The 25,092-nt window shown below is 42.7% G+C and overlaps 1 protein-coding gene across 1 annotated transcript in view; it reads right to left on the reverse strand.

The window, feature by feature from the left end:
* Positions 1–25,092, reverse strand: part of AK9 (adenylate kinase 9) — a 126,052-nt gene extending 100,960 nt beyond the window's left edge. Inside the window, exons 1-8 of the mRNA XM_060237998.1 lie at positions 25,008–25,092; positions 24,617–24,741; positions 20,834–20,897; positions 18,221–18,273; positions 15,488–15,584; positions 13,749–13,861; positions 11,382–11,573; positions 9,849–9,974 (exon numbers count right to left, since the gene is read on the reverse strand). Coding sequence (XP_060093981.1) covers positions 9,849–9,974; positions 11,382–11,573; positions 13,749–13,861; positions 15,488–15,584; positions 18,221–18,273; positions 20,834–20,897; positions 24,617–24,741; positions 25,008–25,035 — 798 coding nt within the window. The 5' untranslated portion in view covers positions 25,036–25,092. The remainder of the gene's footprint in view (positions 1–9,848; positions 9,975–11,381; positions 11,574–13,748; positions 13,862–15,487; positions 15,585–18,220; positions 18,274–20,833; positions 20,898–24,616; positions 24,742–25,007) is intronic.

Consider the following 25,092-nt stretch of genomic DNA (forward strand, 5'->3'; position numbering starts at 1 on the left):
TTGGTTCTTCCGTCAATGTGCAATGGCGCAGCTGGTCAATATGCCTCCTTAGGATCTGGCCCCCCTCCAACGAGACTTCGTAGGAGCGGGACCTGGTGACCCGCAGCACCCGGGTGGCTAACCACTCCAGCCTGCTTGCAAAGTTCTTTGCGTATACCGGATCCCCTGGAAAGAATCCCCAGCGGCTTCCCTGGTTTTGGGGGAACTGCGGAGGTCCATAGCCCGGTTAGGATGCAACCTGTCTAGCCTCGTGATCAACTTCCTCCCCATTAGTAACTCGGCAGGGCTTAACCTGGTGATGGGGTTGGGAGTGATTCTGTTATCAAATAGGAAGGCTGCCAGGCGGTGATCCAAATCTCCTTGTACAATGTGACCCAGGGCCTCTTTAGTGGTGCGCACCATGCACTCTGCTTGGCCATTGGTGGCTGGATGGAAAGGGGCGGACCGAATGTGCTGGATGAGGTACAGTTTCAAGAACTCCTGGAATTCCCGGGACGTGAAAGTGGTCCCATTGTCCATGACGAGGGTCTCGGGAATCCCATGAGTGCAAAAGACCCTTCACAAGGCTCTGACCGCCGGAACAGGGTATGGGTTGTCCTGAAGTGCCTTATTTATTGTGCACTTGTAATCAGCGCATATGCGCACATCTCCATTCGGCTTCACTGGAGTGACTATGGGTGTTTCCCATGCAGCATAGGATACCGGTTCTAGCACTCCCTGGGCTGTGAGGTGGTCCAGCTCCGCTTCTATTTTTGGTTTAAGAATGAACGAAACTCGCCTGGTCTTCAGCCTTATTGGTCTCACGTGGGGATCGAGGGGTAAGGTGATGGGAGGCCCCTTGTAGCACCCCAGGGACCCATCAAACACTTCCGGGAATTCCCGGCACACGTGCTCGAAATTTTGTGTTCGCATCTGCTGCACCCCCACTATTTGAATACCCAGCGGTCAAAACCAGGCCAGCCGCAGTAATGTGGTAAGCTGGCGTTTGACCACGAGAATGTCCAGCTTGCCCTTAAAGTTCTTAAACTCTACCCTTACAGTGGCCCAACCCCAAATCTGTACAGGGTTTTTTTGGAAGTCCCGCAGTATGAAGTCCACCGGTCGCAGCCGGGGCTGGCCACGGGGACAAAGTTTTCTTAGAGACGCCTCCAAAATTATGGAGATAGAGGAGCCCAAGTCCAGCTCCATTAGGCATGGAGCGCCCTCGATTAGGACCGACACCCTGACCTTATCTGGGGTGGTGAGGGGCAAGTTCATTACCTGCAGGCTAGTCGATGTGGTTGAGTAGGCATCAGTCGAGTTGTGGTTGGTGGCCTGGCGTCTGCGGGTGGCCTTGGCCCGGCAAGCCCGCGCTATGTGGCCCACTCTTCCGCAGTTCCTGCAGTCCACGTTGCGGTAGGGGCAGTTCCGGCGCTTGTGTGGATCCCCACAGCTGGCGCACTTGGTGTTGGCTGGTCTCTCTGTCGCTCGTGGGCATGTGGGTGCTCTCGGCCCCATTCCTGGTTGGCGACGTAGCTGGTTTGCTTCCTCTGGGTTGCCTGGTGCCATCTCCTCCTGGTGGACAGCTTCCGCTCACGGGTTGTTGTAAGCTTTGGTTGCTCTCTCGAACACAGTGGCTTCGTTGAAGGCGAGTTGGAGGGTGAGCTCTTCCTTTGAGAAGAGCTTTTGCTGCAGTCTTTCATCTTGGAGGCCCCAGATGAAGCGATCCCTCAGGGCTTCATCTAGCTTGTCGAAGCTGCAGTTCCCTGCGATTTGGCGGAGGGCGGCCAAGTAGACAGTGGCTGTCTCTCCCGCCCCTTGATCCCTCTTGTGGAAGAGGAATCGGCAGGCAATGATGGAAGGCTGGGCCAGGAAGTGCCCGGTCAGGAGTCTGACTATCTCCTCGTACGTTTTCTCCGTGATCTTCGCAGGGGCCGAGAGACCCTTTGCGATCTCGAATGTGGCCTCCCTGCAGACACTCAGGAGCATATCTCTCTTACGGCTGTCGTCTGTAATCATGTTCGCTCGTAGGTAGCAGTCGACCCGCTCCGTGTAGGTCTCCCACCTATCGGGGTTGGCAGGGTCGAACTCTGCAAGGTGGCCCGTTGTTCCACTTGGGTTAGCCATGGCAGCGGCGGGCACTTCCATCTCCCTCAAATGTGTGCCTTCCTTGTCTCCGGCCAGGTCAGCGACGTCCCGCTTGGGGACTTACCTGGCTAGGATCTCATCCTCGTCGCCACTGTAATGAGACGTGTTGAAGGCAACATGCTTTATTAGCGAGTACATCACAAGGCAAGGCAACGTGGGCTGGGTCCCGGGCCAGATCTTGATTGGCGGAGTGTATTTGCGGAGCTACATCCGGGGACCAGTGGACTTCCACTGGTCACCTCCATAGCATCCGCTGTGTTGTAATTTCAGGACTGAAATGCAAGACACAACATTGGGGATCAGCTTGCTTTAGAAACAAAGGTTAGTGGGTTGTTTAATTGCTGTGGTGCTGCTGACACATGGGCTGCTGTTTATTGTAGATTGGTTAACAGCAAAGCCACTCCCCTCATGCACATGGGACTTCAGCAGGACACTATTCTGACCACTATTGGTTAATAATTCATGGCATTTGCATTGGTTCAGTACCATCTTGAGGGAAGAGAAATTCCTAAGCCTGCTGGCATTTTTGGGGGGATGATTAATTAACCCTTATTTATCATACCTGAGCTTGACCCCTGCCTCGTGGGTGCAGTCCTTAAGGCAAGTCTATTTCATTACTTGCTTTTGTGCATAGCCTGTAACTCACAATTGTAGTTTGGTACTTACATGTGCTATATTAGGGGAGTATATGTATTAAGAAATTTAATAAGAACACTAAATTTAATTTGAAAACAAATAAATAAAATCACATATTTGGATAGATACAGATATTGATAATATTATATTGTGCTGGTTTAAGTATCGGGACAGATCTATTTTACAGAAGCTGAGCCTGTGTGTCCATCTCCTCTGGTTGGGGACTCCCTTAAGGGGTCTTTGGGCAGACTCATTATGCAGCATGCTCAGATTAGGGGCTGGTTCTCACCTCCAGGTGGCAAGAAAATCACACAGTGGTCACCATCCATGTGGTCCCCACTGATATTACCACTCTATTTTCCCCCTAGCTGATGGGCTGTGGGGAATGGGTTCATCTGGCAACAGGCAGGTTGTCCAATGCTAGATCTCTCATGCTGCACCAATGCTCCTTAGTCTGTTCTCAATACAGCTGCGGCATTTTTCTTCCATCAAAAATCTGGTTGTGTTTTCTTCTGCATGCTTTCTCCCTAATATGCCATGGGACCATAATGTATGGTTCCAAAGAGTTCATATTTAAACGATAAATGAATTAAAAAGGACATCCATCCATGAGCAGTCGGTGTACTAGTCGACAGGACAAACAATACAGCCCACAACCAAGTACAAATGGCAATGCAGTGTCCCCCACAGCAGTTAACCAAATACAGGCCTCAAATACATAGACACTACCCATCCATCGCTACCTCCTGCACATACACAAGGACATAGCTTAGGAAAAAGGGGGGGGGGGGACACAAACAAGGATGAAGATGTTGGAGCAAGAATCTACATAAACCCAGTCTGACAGCTACAGTATGACAGCTGGTGATCTAGCTGCCAGGCTAGGTCACAGTGACCTGATCAGCAGACCGGCTTGAGCCGGCAGAAGCCAAGTGATGCAATCTGCTGAGTCAGCATGGCCAGGATTGGCTGCTTGGACTATATATGATCTGTGTGTGCATCACACAGGTCTCTCCCTGTGAGATGGTGGTTAGGCGAAGCACTTTGTCCGTGGAGGTGATATTGTATAGACTGCACAAGAGAGCACTTGTTGTGTATATATGTTAATACACCTTTTGGCACTAGTTGCACGTGTCTGCCTGGTTTTCTTTCCTGAAGCCCTGTGTCGGGCAAGTCATCTCCCTCACTCTGCTACTCCCGCTCCGACAGGGTTATGGGCCCAGGGCGGTTCCGCTGCGCGGAGGAGAGAGTTGAGAGTTGAGCTGACTGTGAGTTTGGAAAGAGCCGGAGGCGAGGAACGCCGGTGAAGGACACAGAAGCACCACCGTTCTCTGTTTGAGAGCCAGAGGGACGTCGGCAGCCAGCTGTGAGGAGGAGTCGGCACGATGGCTCAGCAACAGCTTGGAGTAGCCGTTGAGAAGCTCACCTCAGCCAACTACGCGGTGTGGAGCCTGAGAATGCAACACTACCTCAAGCGTGAAGGGCAATGGCTGTTCGTGAGTAACCCCCCTGCTGACTTATCTCCTGCCGAGACTGTGTTATCGGATAAGGCACTGGCCAACATAGTGCTATCTATAGGAGATGACCAGCTGGTTTATGTGCGAGGGAAGGACACTCCCAAGGCTGCCTGGGACGCGTTGAGTGCGGTGCATGTCAGTACCACTGCTGGTTCCCTCATGGCCTTGACAAGGAGGATGTTCCGCACCGTTATGCCGGCTGGAGGGTGTGTGAAAGATCACATCAAACGGCTAACGGACTGTTTCGTTGAGCTGGAGGCAAGAGGCAAGACTGTAGCTCCAGACGACAGAGTGTACATTTTGCTGTCGTCGTTGCCACCTGAGTACACTCCCCTGATAACTTCTCTGGAGACGGTGGACGTAGCGACCCTGACCATGGAATACGTCTGTGCCCACCTGCTTGACTTCCAAGAGAGAATTGCGGCCGTGAGCTGTCCGGGGGTGTCGGCCGGGCAGCGTGCTGTTATCGGTGTGTCCGGGAAGACAGCCAAGAATGAGCCAGCTTCTGCTGCTGGCAGGCGTCCGAAGGTGGAGGAAGTGGAGCCGACTGCGTTTGCAGTCCGTCGCTGCTATGGATGCGGGTCGTCGCAGCACCTGCTCCGAGCTTGCCCTGAGAGGGAGAAGAGGCGGGGGCGTGTGCGGCGAGAGCGGAGGACCGCCAGCCCGTGTGAGGAAGCAACCCGGCTGGTCACGTCTGCAGTAGAGAGCACAGGGTCTGCTTGGATTTTAGACTCCGGGGCAACGAGCCATCTCTGCTGCGAGAAGGAGTTGTTGAAAAACATTGACAGTCCTGAGCATAAGTATGTGAGATTGGCTGATGGGACCACTGCCAATTCTGTTTGCTCAGGCAATGTGGAATTTCCTGCACTGAAATGTATGTTGCAAAATGTGTTGTATGTACCCTCACTGCAGTCTAACCTGTTGAGTGTTAGCACACTGTTTGACCAGGGATACCAGGTGAGATTTGAGAAAACCTGCTGCAAAATCCTGGGAGGTGGGGGAAAGTTGCTTGTGACAGGAAAGAGGGAAGGTAAACTGTATGTGGTCCAGAGTGATTGTGCCCAGGTGGCTCAAGTGTCGAATGAGCCTGTGCACAATAATTGTATACATTTGCTCCATAGGAGACTCGGGCACTGCGGATTTAGGGCGTTAAAGAAAACCCTGGAGCTTGTGCCTAGTTTGAAAGTAAATCCTTGCAAATGTTACTTGGATTGCCAGGTCTGCAAGAAGACCAAAAGCAAGGCGTGTGCTGTTGCTAAAGAAAGCTCAAGGGAAAGCACACGAGCCCTGGAACTAGTCCATTTAGACGTTATTGGCCCATTGCCAAAGAGTCTGTCGGGGAGGAGATACTGCTTGGTGGCCACCGACGACCACACGAGGTACGCGTGGGTTTTCACCATGGTGCATAAGTCTGAGGTGTATAAGACATTCACCAAGTGGGTCAAAGCAGTGGAGAGACAATTAGGGGTTAATCTCCTGGCTGTACAAACCGACAGAGGGGGGGAATTCTTATCTAACCAGATGAAACGTTGGCTGGAGAACAAGGGCATTGCCCACCGTCTGACGAACCCGGCAACGCCCCGAGAAAATGGGCATGGGGCTGTATTGCAGAATGTGATGTATTGCATGTTAGAGGATGCACAACTGCCAATGTCCTATTGGGCAGAAACCATACATGCAGCTGTTTTTTTGCAAAATAGGGTTTGGTGTAATACTGTGAAAAATGTGCCTTACAGGTTACTGTTGAACAAGACCCCAGATTTGAGTTCTTTAAAAGTCTTTGGGTCACGGGCTCGGGTTGGCATCCACTCCACGAGTAGCGGGGAGGGGGATGTCCGGGCAGAGAGCCTAATTTTTCTGGGCTACAAGCCAAGGGCCAGGTGTTATCGTTTCTGCAATAGCAAAAGCAAGATAACACTTAGTAAGAGTGCCCAGTTCAATGAAGAAAGCAGCTGGCCAAGGTTGCACTCCTTGCAGAAACAATTTGTCCTGCTGCCAAGTAGCGATAACGATGTTGGAGCGCAGCCCAGAACTCCAGCCCAGGAGGTGGCACCCAGTGGGGCTGGAGAAGGTGAGCCGAATGCTGGCACAGAGCCCGACGAGCAGAGTCAGGAGGCAGAGCCTCAAATGCAGGAACTGGAGGTAAAGTGTGAGAGTCAGGAGGTTCAACGCCCAATTACAGGGGCAGAGCAACCAGCCCAGGAGGTGGGAACAGAGCAACCCGAAGAAGACAAAGCTGGTCCAAGCACAGGGCCACGGGTGTCTGCCAGGTCCACCAAAGGCCAACGTCCCGCTAGGTACAAGTGTCCCTATGTCACTCTGACTGTCAATCCAGACCCACCCGGATTTGAGGAAATGTTAAAAGAAAAGGCTAAGAGATGGAAAGCCTGGGTGGCAGAGTGCGAGGCAAGGGAGAAGGAGGCTGAAGCCAAGCGTCTGAAAGAGCTGGCTGAACAGGAACACGATGATGTGTTTTACAATCATGATGAGTTCCTGAACGAATTCCGGAAAGGGTTCCGAGCTACGTAAATATGAACTGTAATGTTGCTGGTGGACATGTATGTAAACTGTGTAAAGTGTTTTGGTGCACTGGGTTTAAATAGATTAGGAGGTGTGTTGGAGCAAGAATCTACATAAACCCAGTCTGACAGCTACAGTATGACAGCTGGTGATCTAGCTGCCAGGCTAGGTCACAGTGACCTGATCAGCAGACCGGCTTGAGCCGGCAGAAGCCAAGTGATGCAATCTGCTGAGTCAGCATGGCCAGGATTGGCTGCTTGGACTATATATGATCTGTGTGTGCATCACACAGGTCTCTCCCTGTGAGATGGTGGTTAGGCGAAGCACTTTGTCCGTGGAGGTGATATTGTATAGACTGCACAAGAGAGCACTTGTTGTGTATATATGTTAATACACCTTTTGGCACTAGTTGCACGTGTCTGCCTGGTTTTCTTTCCTGAAGCCCTGTGTCGGGCAAGTCATCTCCCTCACTCTGCTACTCCCGCTCCGACAGAAGACAACACAAGGGCAACAGTAGGGAAGAAGAGAGAACCATAAGAAAGCACAACAGGCAAACAGCAAGAAATTTAATGCAAACTGAAGTGTGGCATAATGAAGTATCCCTGCATGAGTGTCACAGAAGTTGGGAGGGTTTTTTGGGGGGGTGGGGGGAGGTTGGCTGAGGCACCCTTCCTGGATGGCAGATGAACATGCATCCTCTGACCCCCTTCTTATCCCTCTCTTCTTCCAGCTCCTGTAAACAGAATAGGTACAGTAACCCACTTTGACAGGCCAAGGCTGCTTGTAGGAGGTTGGAGACCAGCAGCCCAAAGGCTCTGCCACTGCTTTTTAGGGTAGCAGACAAAAATGTGGATGGAAAATAATTCAGAAATGAGTAAAACAGTAGAATTTTGGGTGCATGGTAAGAGAGACATCCTGATACTTTGACATCACTTCCAGGTTGTGACAGAAATAATTATAAAATGATGGAAGAATTAAAGTTTTAGAAATGGAAAAGGGGGCAACAACTTCTCTAATGTCGTCACAGTGGAGGGTGGGCACGCAATGAAATTGTTGAGCAGTCGGGTTAGAACAGATAAAAGAAAGTACTTCTTTACCCAAAGGGTGATTAACACATGGAATTCACTGCCACAGGAGGTGGTGGCAGCTACAAGCATAGATGGCTTCAAGAGGGGATTGGATGAACATATGGAGCAGAGGTCCATCAGTGGCTATTAGCCATAAGGTAAAGATGGAACTGTCTGTCTGGGGCAAGTATTCTTGGTGCTTCCTCCCACTGACAAAATTTCCTTTACCAAGAAGAGAGCACTCCCTGGTCTAGATGCTTATTACCCTAGCAGAATTCCAAACACTTTATTTAAAAAATACACCCAAAGCATAAAAAGAAAAAGGTGCAACAAGTCATATAAAAGAAAGGAAATTCAAAAACACTGGAAAGCTTGCACATTCCAATCAGGACACAAAAGGATACGTAAGTAACAGGATAATATTTGGGTTCCATATATACAATAAAGAACTACCAGTACAAAACAGACTATCTGAACATTAAAAAAAAAAGGGTAAAGGTAGTCCCCTGTGCAAGCACCAGCTGTTTCCGACTCTGGGGTGACGTTGCTTTCACAATGTTTTCACGGCAAACTTTTTACGGGGTGGTTTGCCATTGCCTTCCCCAGTCATCTACACTTCCCCCCCCGGCAAGCTGGGTACTCATTTTACCAACCTCGGAAGGATGGAAGGCTGAGTTGACCTTGTGCCGGCTATCTGAACCCAGCTTCCGCCAGGATCGAACTCCAGTCATGAACAGAGCTTAGGACAGCAGTACTGTAGCTTTACCACTCTGCGCCATGGGGCTCTTACCATCTGAACATAAGACCAGTACAAAATGGAAGGAAATTTGTAATGGAGGACCCTACATTTATTACTGTTTAATAAGCACCCAGAATATTAAAGGTTTCTACATAAAGGGAGGCCTGTCATGGAGAAGGGTGCCTCACGTTCGGCAAACTAGCTGTAATACTATATGATCCTTTTTCTTGCTTTCACTCCTATTCTTAGAATGGAAAGCAGCAAAGCTCATTTTGTCTTAACTACTGATATAATTAAAGGCTAATTTATTGCTTCTGCCTGACAGCTCCATAACAAGAAGTGTGCCTATGTGAAAAGCACATGATCGGTAACATATGTTTTGCTAATTATTCCAAAGACAATCTTTCTATCTTCCTCCACTTAAAAACACATTTCTCTAGAACAACCACCTCAGCGCTGGGCAGTGGAAGTCTTCCTCAGATCCCCACTTTTAACAGATTGCTAGATGACAGATCCTACACCAAAACTACATTAACAAAGAAATGTAGCAATGCAGTCTCTTTTTAAAAGGAAAAATCTATTGATAATTTCCACAAAAATAATTGTTGGGAAAGAATGGCACTTTGTGGTGTATGAAAGCAGAAATGAAACTGTCATTTGTTTTCAGTCACATCGCAGACATTATTCAGTGGGTGAGATTCAGACTGCACAATCCATATAGCTACACATTTGAAATGTTGCGATGTTCTGGAAGAATCATTGTCCCAGCACTGAGATATTTCATATAAAAGTTTTAGTCTGTCAGTCCAGCCTTTCATTTGTGGGCTATGGTTTTACCACTATAAAATATCATTCTATGTAGTGGCAACTGGTGTTTGAGTTAATTTAATTTATTAGTACAGCTCTTGGATCCATGGGTAAGATAAAGCTGGTTATCAATATATATTAAAATGATCATTTGAAATTAAGTATTCATTGACATTTTTATTACGTAGAAGTTATAGTACAATGTCTAAAATCTAAAACTGGCAAAAGGGATTTTGTCAGTGAAGCAGAGCTATCTTGCCTTTCCCCTCATTGCAACCCCAAACATCCATTGTCTCCCCCTCAAAAAAAATTCTGCTCCTGGAAGACAGTGTCCTCAGGAATATCATGAAGAGAGTAGCTGGAGCTCTGCTGCAAGAGAAGGGAATTAATGGATCTCCCCTCTCCTGCTAGATCCAATACCTACTTCATTCTTACCTCTAAAGGATGTAGCACAGTATCCCTGTACAGATCAATTTTCCGTTGTACATTTTCTAAAAAATCTTCTGGTCTCTGAACCAAATGAGGTAAAATTTCCGTCAGCATAAGCAGATCTGCTGCTGCCTAAGAGAAAAAAGATTCTTACTTGGTTTCATGATCATTGTCATCACTCCTAATAGCAAATTTGATGGTTAAACAATGTAATGAAATGGATCCACTGAAAGACTTGGTAAGGATTTTGCATGCTGGTCAGTATGCAGAAAAATACTACTTTATAAATTTTCAAGTATTTCCAAAAACAGTCTAATGAAGACTATTCCAGTTCTCTGTGTTAAACATCAGTTAAGGCAACGAGAAGAAAGCAGAGAGAAGGTCAGTGAGATTTGAATCTCTTTATTGCTAGTTAGGGCTGATACAGGCATAGCCTACATTCAGATATAATGAGAGCTCATCTTGAAAATCTTGGGGGCTCACACTCAACCTAAGCTTTCTTTATAGTGATACGAGTTCAAACAGCTAAATATGAAAACAGACATTCTGCATTTTTTGAAGCATGATTATAGCTGTGCAGGGCTCTGGCTTAGATGCGGGAACCATGAAGATGTGGGAGAATTAAATCCCTGTCTCTTCCCTGTGCAGGCCTGCAAATCCATACCACAACATGCCCTTGAATAAGCCTGAAAACTTGAACTGGTACAACTGCTTGTCTGCTGACCACAGCATGTAGGTTTGACTGCATCATACACATTTTATAAGAGTTTAATTGGTTTCTTGTTTGTGAGTTCAATTCAAGTTACAGGTTCCTACCTTTAAAGCACTTAATGACCTGCAGCCCACATACCTAAAGGACCAGCTCTGCTGGTATGAACCTGTATCCAAGAGGCAGACTTTCCAGAAATTTGTTCTGGCTCTTCCCCCACCACCAAGGAACACTCCATTTGAAACTATCTTCCAGAAGAGGATGAGAAGGCACCTACTTTCAGCACACGTGACAAATCAGTTCTGTTCAAGAGGGCTTTTGAAAGAGCCTAATTTGTCCAGCTGATGCCTGCTTTTAGGGGACAGGTGAATGTTTTGTGATTTCTAGTTGTAGTGATTTTGTTGTTCATTTTTTGGTAACTTACTGTGCACCAATTGGCACAACACAACTTTTTAAGCTACTTTGAACCCCCATGACTGGAAAAATAGGCAAGATATCTAAATAAATAAATTCTTCAAGACAAATGGAGATCTGTAATCACCATCTCATCTATTATTAACCTGAATAATTTACCTGGTCAGGAGAAGATTCTTCCATATTGCATAGTATTGTGTTGAGCACACGTATGGTTATAAATTCACTGTAAATGTAGATGTTTAATAATTTGCATGGCAACTTTTTATTGGAAATTTTATTTGAAAATTCTTATACTTCTTTCTGCTGAGGAATAGATTTTGTCTTCAGTTACGAACAGAACTGAGGCAAGTGTATTCCACAATCTGTTCCTTTATGACTAAGTTTTCACAATATTCTTAAAACTGCAATACTACCTCGGCTGCCTCCTCCTCCTCCTCCTCTTCTTCTGCTTCCTCCTCTTCTTCTCCAGCTCTATTTGGCTCTTTCTTCTTTTTCTTCCGTTTTTCAATAATATCAGGATCCCATTGTTCTCTTTGAAATATCTGCCCTGTTGTATAAAGCTGTCTTTGTCCAGAGAGTCTTTGGCACAAATCATAGTCAGGACACTAATTTAAAAAACAATGACACACCACTGGAAATATTCTTATTTACATAACACCAAGAAAGTTACAGCAGAAATTCAAAAGAATATGAATGATATTGTTTCCCAATGTTGTGTCCCAACAATGGCAAGTGCTGACTTAAGAAGGAACTATAGTTCAAAAACTACAGAAGCACAAATATTAACTATTTATTAAATATAAGATTAATTTGCTGAACAGTTATGATTGGGATTATAGCACACAACTTCTGCACCTCGGCATTTTTAATAAGTGTAATTCATTTTTGTCTTGGAAATGGAATCTGTTAAATGGTTTTCTATCCTAGTTAAGAGCCTCAGCTACTTGTAGAACCCAAGGTCATATATTGATGTCACACTTATACCTCTGTAAAATGAAATTAAGCACAACAGTATCTTGAGACTAAGAGAATCAGAGACCACTTTGAGACAATAACAAAGAGAAGGTTTTTGTTGCTAACACTAGATAAAAACGAGCGTAACTTACTGATCATTTTGCAATATGCAGTCATCATACAATGGAATGCCTTTTTCTAAAGGAATATCTAACTTGTATAATGACTAGAAGTGATATAAAGTTTGAGTAAAGTGGCACCTTTAAGAACAACAAAGTTTGAATGAAGCTATCTTAAACAGAGGTGTCAAACATGCAGTCCAGGGGCCGAATCAGGCCCCTCAACAACTGGCTGTCATCTGCTTCCTTCTCCCTATATCTTGCTTCCTTCTGCATAACAGCTTGCTTTGAAAGGCTTGCTCAATTGCACAGGAGCTACAGAGCAAAACCTCTATTTTCTCCATTGGCTGAAGCTCCTCCCTTGGGGAGAAGGGGGAAGGAGGCAGAGCTTATTTTTCCAGGCTTCTCAATTGCACAACAGGGCTACTGAGCCAAGCCTCTTTTCCATTGGATGAGGCTCCTCCCAGCCCTAGTCCCCTGGTGAAGGAAGGAAAGAGTCAGAGCTTCCTTTGCCCAGTTCCTTGGATCCCATGGGAGAAACACAAAGAAAGCACCTTTAAGACCAACGAGTGCTAACATTTTAAGCATGTTTAAAGTTTTTTTAAAATATATATATTTAATTGTTTTTGTCTGTGTCCTTTATAAAGTTTATATCTTTGCACCCTAATCTTAAATAGGTGCACAGATGGCCCGACCCAACCTGATATGGCCCGGCCCAACAAGGTCTCATTTATGTCAGATCCAGCCCTCATAACAAATGAGTTTGACACCCCTGATCTTAAAGGTGCCACTGGACTCAAACTTTGTTCTGCTACTTCAGACTAACACGGCTACCCACCTAACTCTAGAAGTAATATAGTTTCGGGGTGGGGGGGAATAAAGTGAAATTGACCACCAAATTGCTACAATTTTGATTCTAGGAGCTCTGTAGCAGAAGATAAAAGGGAAAGGGAAACCCTGAGCAAGTACCAGTCATTTCCGACTCTGGAGTAATGCTTCTTTCACAGCATTTTCATGGCAGACTTTTTATGGGGTGTTTTGCCATTGTCTTCCCCAGTCATTTATACTTTACCCCCAGGAAGCTGGGTATTCATTTTACTGACCTCAGAAGGATGGAAGGCTGAGTCAACCATGAGCCAGCTACCTGAACCCAACTTTCCCCAGAATTGAACTCAGGTCGTGAGCAGAGTTTGGACAGCAGTACTGCAGCTTACCACTCTGCACCATGGGGCTCTTGTAGCAGAGGGACAACACTTCAAAAAAGGTAATGGTGTCTACAGGGTGTGGTGAAGCTGTGTGTGTGTATACATACACACACACACACACATATATACACACAAACACAGACAGACAGATAGTGATTCAGCAGTCCACATCTTAAAAGAGCACACTATCAATGTGATGCAACCTATAGAAATAATTAAAAACCAACAATATAAACTATCAAGATTGTACCTGGGAAAAATGAACATGCAATGGTTTGAGTGAAATGTTGTCTAGAAGCTCAGGAATAACTGAGTAAATTAAAGGTATCAATACTAGAGAATATTACATAAAAAAGGATTGTAAAAGCACCCATACTTTTAAAGACAATGAATATATAATAACTTGTATATAGAAATATAATATTTTACACCTAAAGAATAGTAATTATATATGTAGAATAATCTATGAAATCGACTAAGAAATGAAGCAAACAGATATTACCTTAATATTAATCAAGAAATCTGGTTTTAATTTTAGATTTCTAATTATTTCTATCTGTTCTGTTATAGTCATATATTCCTCAGAAAGAGTAGGAAAATCACAGAGAACGTAGCCTGCAAAAACAAACAAGCCCCCCCCAATCCTATTAAACACATTTTTAAAAACAGCATAAAATACATTAAATTGATACAGCTATGAGATGGACATGTGACACCAAGAAATTTGTGTATAATTAGTATCAAAAAAGGGCCCCAGATAAGTGGTGGAAAGTCAGTGAATGGTGTTCACCCAATTATGGGCAGTATGGGCTGTTACGATACATCAGGTACTCATAGGCACCATGGTACCCACCAACACCTTTTCTGGTACCCTACAAAGTGGCTGGGTCATATGGGCTTTGTTCAGCAGGGCTTTTAATTGGCTATGCAGCCTAAAATAAAACTGTTTCAACAGCAGGTTCCAACACAGTTGTGGTTTTAGTCTATCTCACTCCTAGGGAATTTTTAAAATTATCCCTCTTCTCTGCACTTTAACTTCCTCTATGAGTGTGACTGCCTTCTGGGGCGCCCTCTCTGTGTGTGGCTTTGCCTTGTGTGGCCACCTATGTATCTGGTCAACCCCACTTAGTTAAGGAGAAAATCAAAGATGGAATGTAGCACCCTCAAACAATTCCAAAAGCACTGATTCCTTTTCCAATTAGGCACAGCATTCTATCTGGAAAAGGAATCAGTTCTTTTGGAATTGTTTGAAGCTGTTATGTTCCATCTAAATGGGGTTGACCACATACGTAGGATGTTGCTAGCTCTTGATAAAGAGTCTTCTTGAAATGATTAGTATCAAATGATCATCGAGTTCATCCAGTTGCTGACAAGTCTTTGCAAGAAGTCCTTGTTGATTATATCATGGATGAATTTTCTGTACAAGTTTCATTGCTTTATATATAGGGACTACTGCTTCTACAGAATTCCACTTTAAGAGGTCTCTTCTTGATGCAGACTTTGTTGACACATGTTTGGAAAATTCTGTGTGTTACTATGTCTTTTATCAGATGAATCTGGAAATTGATTGTTATGTATTTTGATATTATTTTGCACTAGCGTATACCAACAAAATTGACACTCAAATTATTATAGTTACATAAATATTTGCACTGTTATTTTGCTCTGTTATCTTCCATGACCCATTTGATATTTAGCACGTTTCCTCTGTGGCACAGAGGATACTGCAACTACAGCCAATCCCAGAAAAGTGTGATCTGGCCTCAATGGGGTGTGACCACATGTTTGCCTCTGTTTCTTATGGTAGTACAGTTGACATGCCACCTTATGATCAGTGGCTTGCAGCTGGATTACTATGGTCTCAAGTGCAATTTATTTGGTCTTGTTGAGTGCTATTTTTTCACATATTTCTCCAATGCAAAGTGAGAAGAGAACACTGCCTAGTCAAGTCAGCACCACACTAGCACCAGCATGAGCAACATGCACTTGTGTCAGAAGATTTGGTTGCCCAGCTTAATTACTTTATACCGAATATGTTATTTGATGCACTGTTACTTGTAAAACACCATGTGGAAATTAACCCTATGGATATTTCCTCACCCAAGGCTATTTACTTTACATAAAATCTAACAATAAAATCAAGTGTTCTGGTTTTATAGAATGATACATAGATATGTGCTACTGTAGAGCATGCTTAGATAAAGATAAAAAAGAAAACAAGGCAAAGAAGAAAACAGATACCGAAGTGAGAAACCTCTGGACTTTCAATTTTGTGCAGAAACATCTTTACAATCAATTCTTCAGGAATACTTTGGCCTTGATATAACAATTCCATAAGCTAAAGGGGAAAAAATATAAAGCATAGTATCAATATACACATAATATAAACAGGGAGAAATCCTAAACAGGTCTACTTTGAAGTATGTGTCACTTTATTAACTGGTGATTACTCACAGGAAAGTGCTCTTAGAAGCACAGCCACAATGTAGTACCACACATAAAGAGAATTCTTCACAGTCTTGCCACTATTACCGTGCAGCTAAACCTCACAAAAACCTTCCCCCCCGCCACACACACATCCTCAGTGACTCCTGCTCCATGCCCAGAAGATGACAAAAACTTCCAGTATTCCTTGCCAAACTGGCCTGGAGAAAAATTGCTGACTGACCCAAAGGGCAACTGACCTCTGGGCATGTAAGAAAGGGTGAAAAGAACTAACACTGATGCAACCCTGCCTGCCGTCCTTACGATGTGCCTAATTCACAGAATCAGCATTGCTGTCAGATGGCCATCTAGCCTCTGTTTAAAAACCTCCAAGGAAGCAGAGCCCACCAATGTTTAGCAGCAAACTCTTTTGATTTAATTTCAACCCATTAGAATCATAGAGTTGGAAGGGACCTCCAGGGTCATCTAGTCCAATTCCCTGCACAATGCACGAAGCTCACAAATAGCTCCCCCTAAATTCATTAATTTTGATTTCATTTCAACCCATTGGTTCATGGTCCTGGTAAGCCGGACTGACTTGGCAAACATCAGCCCAGGATATCTTGTCTATTTTTTAAAAAAAAAATACTGCCTCTGTAAATCTGTTTTAAGTTATATTTTTGCAAGTTGCTTTGGAAAAATGTGGGATAAAATATACTAAATAAACTAGAAGGAGGTAACTCTTCTTAGTGCACTTGCCAACTGCATGGAGGAAAAAAGTCTTGCCTCTTTAATGGAGGCTTAGTCAGATGGAGTTTTGACTGGAAAGCTTATACTTTGGAAATTTTGTTGGTATTTAAAGTGCTACTGGGTTTCTACTGCAGCCCAAGACAGCTACCCAACAGAAGGTATATTAATACAACGTTATTTAGCAAGGGAAATTATTTACTTCCACGCCATAAAAGTTTCAGCTGCCCATTTCTACATATTAAGCCTCTGTTACAGAGAAAGGACATTCCCCACAGCAGCTCTTTATGTTATTTAAATCGTTTTTATCAGGGTTCATAAGGTGGTAAATATTAAGAAAATGTAAAAAATTAAAAATACAATTAAAATGATTTTAAAAGGCAGTCCCATACAAAGTGTACTGCAGTAATCAACTTAGAGCCTACAAGGGCATAAATCACAGTGGCAAGACCTTTTCTGCCTGAGAAGAACCGAAGCCGGTGAGCGGCACCCCTAGCCACTGTTCCCACCTGTTTATCCAGCAGAAGTCCTGGATTCAGAAGCATGTCCAAGCTACTAACTTGCTCTTTTAGGGGAGTGCTACATAATCCAGAGTGGGATAACCTATCAGACCTTCCTCACCACCAGTAGCCCAATCCATTCCAAAACCTCTAGTTTCTACAGCCTCTCTGGGATCTGCAGGTAGCACAAGACAGAGCTCAGTGTCATCTGCATACTGGTGGCAGCTCAGCCCAAATCTCTGGATGACTTTTCTTGGTGGTGTTACACAGATGTTGAAAAGCATAAGAGATGAAATTCAGGGGAAACCTATAGGCTAAAGGCAGAACAGCAGTTCTCAAGTACCACAGTCTGAAACCTACCCTTGTGGTACAGCCAGAACCACTGCAAAACAGTGCCTCTCAATCCCATTCCTGAAATGTGATCCAGAAGGATACCATGATCAATGGTATCAAAAGCTGTTAAAGTCCAGGATATTTTATAGGGTTGCACTTCACCTTTCCATATACCCATGCATGTCATCTACAAGGGTGATCAAAGCCATTGCAGACCTGAAAGCAGATTGGAATGGATCCAAACAATCGGCTTCATTTAGGAATCTCTGAAATTGGCTAGCCACCACTTGTTCAATCATCTTGTTCAAGAATGGTATATTTGAGACTGGATGGTAGTTATTCAGCTTTCCTGGGTCCGGAGTAGATTTCTTTATGAGTGGATACACCACTGCCTGCTTCAAGACAGTACTGACTAATCCCTCTCTCAGGGAGCCTATCCACTTCCAGCAAATTTACCCAGTTCATGAGCCCCCTCCTTGCAGATTTAAACAGGCAGGAAGGACAAGGGTCATACAAGCAGGTGGCAAGTCCCAACCTTCCATGAACTCTGTCCAAACCCTCAGACTGGACAAGCTGAAAGGTATCTCATACAACTGGCCGAACTGGCACCCTGGGATCATCTGATCTTTAGCTGTTAGTGCAGACTTCGTCAAAATAGATACAAGATATTTTAGCTGCAAAGTACTTAGCAAAATGATAAAAGCAAAGCTGCAGAGCAGTCTACTTCCTCTTGTTGGCCAAAACCTAGTAGGCCCCTGACCACCTGGAAGTTAGCAATTTTGCTTTTTAGGCTGGCACTGATATCCATCTTAGCCTGTTGCAGCAAAGAACAAAAAGGAGTCTTATGGTACCTTGACACATTTATTGAAGCCTAAGTTTAAGTGGACTAGAACCTGTTTTATTAGATGTATGCAGTGGATCCTGAGCCAGTCCAGTAAACCTAATTTAACAAATGAATTTTAGATTTTACCTTGACTCCATATTCTGTTCTTGCTGATACATTCTCATCTATAAGCTCAAAAACTAAAAATAATAAATCAGACAAAAGAAAATTTTAACTGTTCTGTAGTTACGATGTACATGTCAATTAAACTGTACAGAATCTGTTTCTACAACTTTAAATAGTGATTAAATAGCAACAGAGAATTATGTTAGCCTTCAGTTTATAACTCTCCCAAAGACAGAGCCGGTGTGGTATAGTGGTTAAGAGCAACAGATTCTAATCTAGAGAACTGATTCTGCACTCCCCCACATGAAGCCAGTTGGGTGACCATGGGTCAGCCGCAGCTCTTTCAAAGCATTCTCAGCCCCCAAAATGGTTTAAGGTTTATTGGATTTATATCCCGCCCTCCCCGCCAGAGCAGGCTCAGGGTGGTTCACAACCAGTAAAATCAGACAATTCACTCATATTGTTTACAATCTAGATTAAACAAATGCTAATATCATTTGGTACTGTTCCATTTCAGATGGGGTTCAGTGTATTTTAGATGTCATCCCCTATTACCATATCAGTCATTCTAGATTAATTGAAGGCCAGCCAGAAAAGTGTTGTCTTACAGGCCATGTGGAACTAGGCGAGGTCCCGCAAGGCCCTAACTTCTTCCAGCAGCTGATTTCATCAGTAGGGGGCAGCAAAATAAGTCTAGCTCGTCACCTAGTGGTGCTTAACGCTAAAGAGCTAGAACTTCAGGCTGCCAGACAATCTTAAGATCTTCTGGCTATACTACGCACATTGCCATGCGATCATCATTATTAATTATTCTGTTCCCAAACACTAGCCATCTACAATTGCTCCTCTGCAGTGAGTTGTAGCAAGAAACTGCACACCTCACTGTAGGGAAAATATGAATGTTCCACATTAGGCATTAAAAAAAACCTGTGGAAAAATTTACAAAATTATAGAATACATTCATTAAGGGTGCACACGTGAATATTTGTGAACTAAAATAGTGTCCCAAATTCCCTGTTTAGTTTTGGGAATTGGGAATTATGGGCACTGTTTCAGTTGAGAAATATCCACAGGCACACCCCTAGCATTTGTTTACTGATTTCCTTGCATTACACTGATTAAGATAATTGCAAGCAACATGTGAAACATAGCTTTCCTCCCTCTTTCTTCCTGCTGAAGCTCTGAGTACTCCCTGGAAGCCACACATGAGACTTGGGAAACTCAAGAATGGTGAAGGATGCTACACAGAGAAGGAAGAACTGGCAAAAATTATCGTTTTGCATTAATGGACCTGACCTTCTGTAGTTAGCTAACTTGGACACTGTTCAGGGCAGCTTGTTGATCAATCAATAGCGTTTTACCCAACCTTAACAGTTTAGTAGAACAGCAGACTATAAAAATATTAAATACAATCAAATGAATAAATAACTGATAAAACGGCTGTCTGAGAGATGTCACCTATTTCACCCTAGATATTAGTATTCTTAGTTAAAACAGAATGCATTAATCTAGATCTGAATGAGCAAAAAGACATTAATGTAGTTTAACACACGGAGAGTGAAAGCTGAGTCCAAATGTGACCCAATTGATCTAAAGCTACCCTATTAAGTATATAATTTTCACAACAATGGAAATACTGTTTTAGCCAGCAGAGGGCTCCCATGTTTTTCTTAAAAATATAGATATAAGCATACCAAAGTTTGCAGAGATAACAGTTAAGATCAAAACAAAGTTGCTTTTCTTACATTGAATTAAAAATATATATTCCAGTCAAAAAATGCAAAAATCCCAGTCTTGCAAATGCATGCGATTTTTCAGAAATTAATATAAGCGCAGAGGGGCAGAATCGTATAGAAATAAGTCTTTGGGAACAAATTGGTTAATTTGCAATGCTTCCTCACACTATCAGCTTTTTACTCAGAATCCTGCTGATACCAATTAAGCCCTAAATGGGTGAACAAGCTCTTTGTTCCCATCTGAAAACCTAACTAAATTAACTATCCCTGAAGCATGAAACCCCCTTGGCAATTATGTTCTGCCTAAGGGTAGCTGCTGGTTTCCATGGACCATGCAGCACAGCCTGTTTTGTGTACTGCAGCTCTCTTCTCTTCCCCATCCCTCATCAAAGACACATTTCTCACCCAATAGTGGTTGTTTTTATTTTCTCCCATGAGTCCTTTTCCACCCCAATAATGCCTATGTTGGTGATATTATAACAGTACTGATGGGACATTTCCTACATTCAGGGAGGAGCCTCCCAAATAATAAAATCTTTACATGGCAGAGTATCTCATGGAAAGAGTAAATGCACTTTTTTGGGGTTATCATTTTTGTAAATGGCATTTAAGCAACCATGTGACATAGGAAATATTTACACTTTATCAAAAGTGCTCCAAAGATGAGCATTGTGTGCATCTTGTCATGACATCATGGTCATGATGGTTATGATAGTGAAATTATGGTCACTATCCACAAATGCTTAAGACCAACAAATAAAGCATGTATTTCTACAGTACAGAAACATTAGTTCTGCTTCTATAGGCATGTTTTTAACTTCAGCAGGCACCACTGGAATCTTAGGAAACATACAAAAAGGCATAGCATAGAATGATAACAAATGATAAAAATAGTTACCATCTATGAGTGTGCATTTCCAAATCTGCGCTATTTTTGTAGCCAGTGTTTTCTTCCCAATTCCCTTAAAATGAAAAAAAAACACACACACAATTTAAAACTGCAATGATTTTGCCTTACATCAAGAATAACAAATCCCAATTGCAAACACATAGATTGACATACTTAAGTATAATAGCAACTAAAACATTTATTTAGGCTAGATGCTATTAAGTTAGAAATCCTGCATTTTATCCTGGTACGTTATATAGTTTATTTTCCATAGTTTATAATAAACAAAAATTGTGCCTGTGTTGTCCTTGGTGGCTTTCAAAGCAAAAGAACATTGGATGCTTTTAAACTCGCTAACCCTAGAAGCCAAAATAACAAAAGTAATCCAATTCTGTCTTCTCTATCACATACACATATTTATGAGAGTTTCATCCAGGCTGGGGGTGGGGGGAGACCCTAACTGGAGCTATTTTTCCCTGCTAGTAGGAAAACTGATAGTGGTGCCAAATAAAACCCCAGCAAGTTATGGTCACCCTGTTGTCTAAGAAAAATGCATATCATCACAGAGGGAACTCCACACTGGAAACTGGCAGTTTCTACATTGCTGTTCATGTCCTCAGCCTTGTATTGAGGATCAAGCTCAGGGGAAACAAATGTTACCAGTGGATGCAGTAGTACTCATTGACTGGGCAGAAGTAACAACCTAGGGATAGACATTGTATGATTATTTTAATTACATACAGAGCACTTTTTAGACAAATAAAAGGAAGATAACCCAGCATAAAGCCAACAAACAGAGAAATCAGCATTTGCTATGACAATAGGTACAATTGTTATTTGGAGAATGATAGAGAAAATGGGCTCATTCAAAAAACCTGAATTATTAAACTTTAATTTTGTGCTTTATAGATTGCAGGAAAGCTTTTGACTGTGTGCATCATGAAAACTATCCATGGTTTTAAAAGAGACAAGTGTGTCAATGTCTGACTGTTTTGATGAACAATCTGTACTCTGGCCAAGAGGTAGCTGTTAGGACATTCACAGTGTGTCAAACTAAATAATAAGATAAATAAGGACATATATTAAATGCTATAACTATCAAAAGAAGTATTTCTCAAGGATGTGTTCTTGCACCTCATCTATTCAGTCTATACTTAAAATGACTTTGTCTCAGGTCTACAAAATATATCTATTCATGCATCATATGTGTGAAACCAAAAGGTGGTTTCTATACCGTATGCTGATGACCTTGTCCTGCTCTTGAGAACTCAGATTGGCCTAAAACATGCCATTAAAGCATTCATTGCCTACTGCAATGACAAGCTATTAGAAATAAATAACTCCAAAATTATGGTTTTTACAAAATCAACAAAGAGATCTAAAAAAAAGATGGAAAATCAGAACATACAAATTACAACAGATCGATATTTTAAACAGAAGATCGACCTAGCCCTACTAGCCTTGAAAAAGTTCTTCTATATCCAAGGAGCTCAATATGCGCCAGTGCTCCTGAAATCATACAAGCCCTTATACTACTGTGCATACTATATGGTTCTCAGATCTGGTTCTTAGGTCAACCAGAACAACTTGAAAAACTTCAACAAGCCTTCTTCCATAAATCATGAATCGTCTCTGCAGTTGTATGGCTTGAGCTAGGCATACCCAGAATTTCAGTTCTGATCTGAAAGGTCATAGTTGACTGTCTGATGCCTAAAATCTCTCAACCTTTACCATATTGACTACACGTGCATGCTGCTGGTCTAAATAGAATGATGCTGTAGATGCAAAAACAAGCCAACTGGGTTTACAGAATACAGAGAACCTAACCAAAAAAAGACAAACGTTACACACAGAGAAACTGCTCAGCTATTACTGGAATGCTGTTCTAAAGGATGCTACACAAAAATGCTCCCCACTTCATCTAGGAATCAAATATCCCACCAAATTTGACCTGCCTCTTTAAACATATTGACAGTTTCAAAAGTGAGGTGGTCATACATGATTGCACGTTGTAAGGTGCTTCTAATAGCCAGATGAATTTTCTCAAGATATCCCTGACCAGCACTATTGTGACTGCCCTTTGATAGAACTTCACTCATCATTTCATATTTTCTTCTACTGTCCAAAATATGAAACAGCAAGAGAAATATTCCTTAAAAGTGGCTGTTGAAATATTCATCTTTTCCTGATACTCAAAAGATTAAGACTACTTTTGAGCAGACTCTGCCAAGATTGCATAGTAGACTTAGCAGACATAGCAAATTTTTGTTTTACAGTGCTCTTAAATTACTTAAAAATTAAATATGGGCTATTAAACCTAAACAATAATAATAATAATAAATTTTATTTCTACCCCGCCCTCCCCGCAAAGCGGCTCAGGGCGGCTGAACTAGAACTGAACTAGAACTGAACTGAATGGTTTCCTACTGGAGAAAGTGCCAGACAAGGATGTATTTTATCTCTGTCTATTCAATCTATATGCAGAATACATCATAAGGGAAATTGGATTAGATTTAAATGTTGGTGGAGTGAAAACTGGTGGAAGGAATATTAACAGTTTGAGATATGCAGATAACACATTACTGGCAGATAATAGTAAAGACTCAAAATGACTGCTGATAAAGGTTGAAAAAAGAAAGTATCAAAACAGGATTACAGCTAAACATAAAGAAGAGAAAATTGATGACTATGGAGGAATTATACAGTTTTAAAGTTTACAATGAACAAACTGAAATTGTTAAAGATTTTCTCAGGGCTTTTTTGTAGAAAAAGCCCAGCAGGAACTCATTTGTATAGCAGACCACGTCCCCTGATGTCACCATTGTTTCACATAGGGCTTTTTTGTAAAAAAAGTCCGGCAGGAACTCATTTGTATATTAGGCGACACCCCCTGATGCCAAGCCAGCCAAAACCATTCCTGTATGTTGCTGCTCAAAAAAAGCCCTGGATTTTCTATTCTTTGGCTCACTCATCAACCAAAAGGGAGACTGCAACCAAGAAATCAGAAGGAAATTGCAACTCAGAACAGCAGCCATGAAGGAACTAGAAAAGATCCTTTAAGTGTAAAGGAGTGTCGCCAGACACCAAGGTCAAGATAATTCACACTATGGTATCCCCCATTACTATGCATGGATTTGAAAGTTGGAAACCGAAGAAAGCTGAGAGAAAGAAAATTTAGTCATTTGAAATGTGGTGTTAGAGGAGAGATTTATAGGTATCATGGACTGCCAAAAAGACCTACAAGTGGGTTCTAGATTACAGCAAGCCTCAATTCTTCCTAGAAGCTAAAAGGACTAAAGTGAGGCTATCTTAGTTTGGTTACGTCATGAAAAACAAGATCCAATGGAAGAGGCAATAACGGTAGGAAAAGCTGAAGGCAGTGGGGAAAAAGGAAGAGTCAACACTGATTGCAAGACAAAGTAAATTAGGTGGACAAGAACATCACTAGGAAATACATGTCCTTTTGTTTTACCTAGACTTGCACCAACAGCAATTAACAGGCAACTTTTATTGCTATCCAGACCAAATGGTCTTTCAGTTTATTACTCTATTTTGCCACTTGATCCTACACTCTTAGCCCACCGGCTACATGTATTTCAGCCCACTGTATCCTATCCACTCATCTGAAGAAGTACGCTTACATTCTGAATAAAACTTTGTTGGTCTTCAAAGTGCAACCTGACTCCTACTTTGTTCTACTGCAAGACAAAAATTACTGTGATAACTAGAAGACTCAAACATCAAATCAGAATAAGATGCCCAAGTTTAAACAAACTGCAAATTCTGTCTTACTGGTTTTCCAAGGATGAGGAAGCAGGTAGGCTTAGACATAAGAAACTCTTTGTCAGCTTCATCTTCATCATATATATCTACAAAGGGATAAGACTGCTTTTCTTGAGGAGATGCCATCATTACACCTACATCACAAAGGAAAAGATTACTGTTAAAATTATCAGAACTTGAGTGTGCTTGGCTTACAGGTATGCAGGCATTCTGCTCCTAAAAAATATTATCTTGCCAAAAAGCCACGGGTCAGTTTCCAAGACATAGCTAGACTTTCCTTTCCAAAAGGAGTTTTCTTAAGTGGTTATTAATCTGCATTAATAAACAGGAGTCTGGTGGCACTACACATTTTATTCCAGCAAAAACTTTCATGGACAAGAACCCACGAAACATTGCTAACCTTCTAGAAAATCTGCACGAATCAACATTGAGTACGCAAATAGAGAGTAGGATAGTGAGCCACCCAGAGACCACTTACTGTGAGT

Source organism: Heteronotia binoei, chromosome 1, assembly GCF_032191835.1.
Source record: "Heteronotia binoei isolate CCM8104 ecotype False Entrance Well chromosome 1, APGP_CSIRO_Hbin_v1, whole genome shotgun sequence".
NCBI classification, from domain to species: domain Eukaryota; kingdom Metazoa; phylum Chordata; class Lepidosauria; order Squamata; family Gekkonidae; genus Heteronotia; species Heteronotia binoei.